The 6,809-nt window shown below is 41.1% G+C and overlaps 1 protein-coding gene across 1 annotated transcript in view; it reads right to left on the bottom strand.

Annotated features, from left to right (window-relative positions):
- MACO1 (macoilin 1) overlaps nt 1–5,025 on the bottom strand; it is a 31,780-nt gene extending 26,755 nt beyond the window's left edge. The window contains exon 1 of the mRNA XM_075195347.1: nt 4,684–5,025. Coding sequence (XP_075051448.1) covers nt 4,684–4,763 — 80 coding nt within the window. The 5' untranslated portion in view covers nt 4,764–5,025. The remainder of the gene's footprint in view (nt 1–4,683) is intronic.
- Nucleotides 5,026–6,809: the final 1,784 nt, after the last annotated feature.

Here is a 6,809-nt window from a genome sequence, read left to right on the forward strand (position 1 = left end):
CCTCATATTTTTAAAATGTATATGTTATAATGGATTGTTTCATTTTTAGTCACTTTGGATATGTTTTAATTTATTGCAAATGGTTACAATATAAATAAATGTGGGTATCAGTAGTTAAAAATATTTTTATATAAGTTATTATATTTTAGTTCCTTATATGTTTTCTATTTATTGTTGTATATTCATTTTTTATTTATTTATTTTAATATAAAGCTAGGGTCATAACCCCTACACAAATGAGATTAATTCACCTAATGAGAGCACTTCTCTCTATCTAAAAACAGCCATTTGGAGATCAAGCTACACTGCTTGAGAAAGTCTGCATGAGGCAGACGAAACACGTCGCAATCGGAGTGTTAACTACTTATCCTAAACTATTATTTACTGTGTGTAAGGACTTAATCAATGGTGATATCTTCTAATCGGAATTACCATTTGTGAACTGCTTCCAAATGAAACTTTTGTGCAGCTATTTATTATCAGTCCGCACACAGAAGCTGGTGCGCACCACGGAAGAAGTTCAATTCATTCTCCATCAGGAGCCACATATGTGGTAAAGTAGTATGTGAATTTTCACTTTGTTCCCGTTGGGCAAGTGTTTATAGACAGTATATTACCTTTTCATTGTGTGTATCCGCGGTTGAGTTTCTGGGAGTGTGTGGATCTCAAAACTCCATCCACACTCGATCCTCCCGCTGATGCCAAGAAAGAAAATACTGGTTGCCGTTCATCTCTACATCCTCACCTGTTAAGGATTGTTATACTGGATGAAGATGCCACTTGAATTGACAGACTATTTTTGATTAAGTCCTCAGTAATACCTTTACCACCTTGGTTGGTTCATAATGCAACACTGTCTCCGTCGATGAAGATATAGGGCAATTTCTACCTACATTATTTTATATGTTGGTTGTCTTTATTATGTTTATTGGATAAATTATAGGTGACTATGTTATAAATAAATTTGTTTAATTTCCATTGGGTTGACAAATATATTGAGTATGATTTAGGCGTCATCTATGCAGTTCCTTTTTTCTTTTTCTTTATTTGCAATCTATAACAGAGAATAGCACTATCTCTGTCGAACCACTGCATTTGATACCTTTTGATATTGCTTAATTTAATTTGCTCCAACACTTATATTTATTTATAGCGCCGATATTTAGTAGTGCTTTTTTGGTAAACATCCATATCGTCAATTTACACATCATGGCAGCAACCCAAATAAGCAAACAAATTTACACTGTACAAATGACATACTAGAGCTCTGACAGTTGATATAAGCTTAAACAAGAAGCAAAAACTAGTGTTACAGTGTGGGCATCAATTTTAAAAATATATTAAAAAGTGCATTGCAATGATTTTAAACAAGAACAACAGCCCAATATTTAAAGTTTACATTCTTCCAAAGCTATCACTATCTGGTCTGTCAGAGACGCAACTTCCTTCAAACAGGGCTGTATGCTGTAGAGGACATCTTAGTCAAGTATACACCCCAGTTGCGCCATGTATATCATTTAGCTCAGTAAAACAGCATTAAATATATATTATATATATGTTATGTTAGCACAGATGTATCTTGAAGACTTAAATGATCTTATTTCTTGAATTTAGTTCAACTGTATCACCATTATTCTGTTTGTGCAAGACAAATGTAACATTCACTATTTGAAAGAATTCAGATGGCTCACAGTCCTATTGTAAATGGCAAAACCATTGACAAAGTATGATGTGTCGTGGGCATTCACACTAGATGGCTACAGCAGCTCTTGATAGAAGATTCAACGTTATTCTTCTGCTGCGGCATACAGGACAAGATGTTACAAAGGCACCCAAAAGGCTGGAGTAGTTCCATAACAGCAGGGGTCCTGAACATCAGACCACTGATGATGCTGTTCTACTTTTTGGAAGGAGGATAATGTTATATCGTCAGTAAGAGTGGACAGCTCCTTTAAAGAGGTCAAACAACAGTTTCAAAGTTAAACCAATTTGTTCTAAAAAATATTTCCCAAAATGTTTTTTTTTTTAAATTGTCAACAGAAGGTGATGTGCAGCATTTCTGCATGTATTTCAGAGCATAAATTCCCAAACAAGAACATGTCAGAAAACAGTTTTTATTATATACACATAAGTGATCTTATTTTTTCTTACTTTGTTATGCAAACATTACTATATATTACTAAACATTACTATATTATATCATGATTATAATATTTCAACATTAGTATGTCAAATTAAGCCTGCCTAATTTCCCTTGTGCCACAAAACCAAAAATGTTGGGTAATATTTTTGTAAAAACAATAAATTAAAAGAAAAGTAGTAGGAAGTCAGAATAACTTATTATGTACAATAATGATTAGCAGACACCAATGAGTGTTGGTTGGTGAAAGTGGGCACATGTTAACAGAACAATTGTACCCCATAGGTGTAACTGAATGAGTCCTAGAAGGAAATAATGTGGTACTGCATAAGGTCTTGAAGACAATTTATTTTTCTCATTTTTAAGACTGGGGATAAACATGCAATAACTTTCCAAATAAGTTAGTAGTTTAATTACTGGCTTTGTTTAATATATGTCACTACATTGTAGAGCTGAATGGGGCATGTAGCTTTTCATGAGAATTATCCACTGTACTGCAAACATAATTATACCATAACTATAATGCTTTTACCAGCAGTTCCCAAAGTGTGCGCAGCGCTGTCATAGGGGTGCTGTGGCCAGGGGGGGGGGGGGGGGGAACAAAAAAAAACTTCCGGTGGCGCCCGGGACCCGGCATCCTCCTTCCTTCTCACTGAATGTCGGGCGTGACGTCATCACATCTGACATATCCAGTGAGCAATGGCAGGAGAGAGGAGCCAGAAGAAAGTAGTATGGTAAGTAAAGGCGCGGGTGACAGGGGGCACAGAGAGCGCGGCTGACAGGGGGCACAGAGAGCGCGGCTGACAGGGGGCACAGAGAGCGCGGCTGACAGGGGGCACAGAGAGCGCGGCTGACAGGGGGCACAGAGAGCGCGGCTGACAGGGGGCACAGAGAGCGCGGCTGACAGGGGGCACAGAGAGCGCGGCTGACAGGGGGCACAGAGAGCGCGGCTGACAGGGGGCACAGAGAGCGCGGCTGACAGGGGGCACAGAGAGCGCGGCTGACAGGGGGCACAGAGAGCGCGGCTGACAGGGGGCACAGAGAGCGCGGATGACAGGGGGCACAGAGAGCGCGGATGACAGGGGGCACAGAGTGATCATTTTTGTACGTTTTATTTTGTTTGATCTTATTCTTCTTAATGTCAGCTGTAAATTATTCTCTGACAGAAATATAATTGAAAAAAATATAAAAATATTCTTTTCCCTTGGCTTTATGTGTATTATTTTGCAAACAATTTACTAAGCATTTCTGTCCTGACCTAAATACTTATTACGTTATTTTGACCCAACTACTTATAAAATGGGACTGTTCAGTAATTATTTTGGAGGGGTGCCTTGAAAAAATGATGGAGCCTAAGGGTGCCGCGAACTGATAGTTTGGGAACCACTGCTTTATACATATGTCAAAACGGTCATTATAAAGACGATAACAAGTAGAGAATTAACACATTTTAAAACACATTTGTTTAGAAAATACAACTGGTGGCAAGGGACGGAGGCGTACTAAAAGGAAAGTTATAACGCAGAGCACTGTAATTAGTGATTTTATAAAATGCAACATACAAAACAAGATGCTATATGATATAAGTAGCTCCATTCCGACTGATTAAGTACAATAAGGCATGGATAGGTAAGAACTCCTTGTTGTACAAAGTTTTAAAGCTACATACCCACTGGAGGTAAAGTTATATATTTAACAGCAGTGCATGTAATCATGTGGAAAAAAAAAAACTTACAAAAACCACAATGAGGTTTACACATTTTTTTTTTTGTGTGTGTGGATCTGCCCATATATTGATACAAACCAATAAGAGATAAGACGGAGCAACACAGTATTGTCACATTTACTTCTTGTAACTTTGATAGCAGAGACCAACTTACAATTAAAGCAAACTACATTTTACAATGTGTTTGCTGTTAGCAACCCTTTAAGGTAAATTTCAAAACAAACAACTGCAACCTGCAGAACTATTTGAGAATAACAATCTAACAGACAAGACACCACTAAAGTGCCTAGTTTTGTACCCAGACACCTATACTTGCACGAAAGGACACTAAAAATAAGCCACAACGCGACTAGCTGGCTAAACTGACAGATGACAAGTTACTAATGACAGAACATTATACTCCAAACACAACAAGAGCAAATGAAAAAAAGTATCACTACATTGACTAAAGCAAATAATAAACTGGTCAGCCGGACAAACTCTCGGTTCTAGAGACCGAGGACAACATGCCGCTAACAAGTCACACAACTCATACATACACAGTGAGCGGAGTAAGCACAGCAGCCGCTGTCACACACCCGGGGTAACCTAGCACGGGCAGTAACCAGTGCAGATGTGACAGCTGTGACTGACACATTGACACGCAGGAGGATCGGATGCAAGACAGCAATAGGAGAGCGCAACCATGTGACCAGCTGTAGCGAGACAGGCCTTCATCCTAACATACAGCCCAACTAGGAAAGGCCGAGGCTTCATGTTCGGCCTAGGTCTCCTGGATGTACCCAGAGTACGCCGGGGAAGGAATCTTCTCACTCACCTGCCGTATATCCCATCCGTGATTCGGTTCCGTTTCAACGGACGCCGGAGTTTACTGCAGTCCGCATTCCGCCGCTTCATTCTCCCGGTGTCCGCCTCCTCCCGCCGCCCGAGGCCTTCCCCGTCCACCGAGACACCGCTCGCACTTGCTCCGGTGATTACCAGGGGCTACCCGCCCGGAAGTAAACCAATACACACATGAAATGAATGGGGGAGTAACGAGTTTGAAGGATTTGAAACAAAGAAATAAAGATGGAGGCCCCTCCTCCTCCTCCCCTCAGCAACGGTGCAGCCAGGGGCGGACAGCGAACAGGCACGCCTACATTGTGACTGATAGGAAGTAGAGCAAATCAGTATTTGGGATATGTTGAGAGACAACGAAGACATCCAATGACGTTCAAGGGCAAGCTGCCAATTATGACGCAAGGAGTTTTTTGGAGCTTTGGTGGCCTTAGAAAGAAAAGCCGAAAGAATAGGCGGGGCCCATAGGTGAGTGACAGAAGCAGTGACCAATGTGAAACGCAAGAAAGTGAACGGGGCGGGGGGAAATGGTTGGCAAGTGCGCTGCGCGGGAAAGGGTGACAGCGGGCTAACCAGTAAGAAATTAGGATGGGTGGGGCTAGCGCTGACCCTTGAAGCAGAGCATTGGGCGGGTTTGTTGTGGGTTCCACGTCCGCAGGATGAAGGGCCGGGCCGAGGAGCCCACCCTCTGTGAGACCGGGGATGTGCCAAGGTGGTGTGTCTGTCCCAGCTTGTCACTGGAGAGAGATTGCGCTAGATGAAGGATGAACAGCATAACTTGTCCGATACGATAACAAGCTAAAATAGAACATTAATTTCACATGTGTGGTCTTTGTATAACTGATAAAGATAAAATACCTCAGTTTCAACTATAGTAGGGAAAAATATCATGTTGAGCAATATAATAGCATTATTTTTATTTTTTAATTAGGCATCCCAGTGAATGGTTTTGCTAACTTTTGTTAACAATGTAGATTTTTCACACTAGCTTTTTTAACCAGTGTTTTATTATTCTGATAGGTCTAGATTGACAAATGTATCTGAAAATAGTGAAAAAGTAAACTTTTTATGGGTTCAGCTAATGATTATTTTCACTTAATTAATTCAGACCAAGGAATATATGTTCCAAAATGTAGCTATTAAGCTGAAAGTCCATGGGGGCTGCATGCCACATTTCAGAAAAAAAGAATGCAAATTGACAAATTAGGTATAATTGAAATTTAAAAATTTCACAGATTTTTTTCCACTTCCTGTTTTCCAAAATGTCACAATTTTACCCATAGGGGTTTGGTTTGTTAGAAAGCTATTATGACTGAGTAGTGCCTTTGGGGGTTGACAATTTTGAGACAGCTATAGTTTTTTTTTTTTTAAATTTGGTATTTTAAAGATAGGAGATTTCATAGAAGGGTATGCTGGGTGGCTTCACTTGAGAGTACAAATATGGCTGACTTCTCTTGCTAAAAGATTTCCTTATATCAACTGAAGCAATTGGCCATATTTGCTGGCTACAGGGGAGATGGCTAGGATTTTGTGGCTGTGGGGGGAGGGGGTGCACACAATACAATTTTTTGCCCTGGCACTGCACTTATTATGAACTTTATTGGGTCTGTGTGGTGGCATAGGAGGTGGTTACAGAGATCATTTTAAACTTCCCGCCCCTCAGTGATGTTGGTTAATTTATTCACTGCACTGAGCTGGGGGCAGGAAATTTAAAAAGTGCTCTGAGGTTGACAACTCCAGTCTGATAGTGTATGGCTCTGTGGCTCCCTCATCAAGCCTGTGGATCTGCATTCGATGTCTCACTGGCCCCACTGGCAGTATCAGGGTTGAGCTGGTCCCAGGGTGACCTGTAAGTTTGCAGTGCACCATGCACTTCAGTGTTTGGGCTCTTCCCTGGTGTCTAGCTGTAGGGATTTTGTGGACGACTGATGTTAGTTTTGTGCGAAAGCTCTGTGGGACCAACAGTTGAATCTGTTCCTGGACTGGTCTCTCCCCATCTACCTTCCTAGCTGCCCGGTACAGCAAACCTTTGCGCCAGGTCACACTCGCCACCTCCATCCCTGTAAGGCTGCTGCCAGCTGGATGCCTCATGCCTTCTAGTGAGTG

The sequence above is a fragment of the Mixophyes fleayi genome, chromosome 2, assembly GCF_038048845.1.
Source record: "Mixophyes fleayi isolate aMixFle1 chromosome 2, aMixFle1.hap1, whole genome shotgun sequence".
Lineage (NCBI taxonomy): Eukaryota > Metazoa > Chordata > Amphibia > Anura > Limnodynastidae > Mixophyes > Mixophyes fleayi.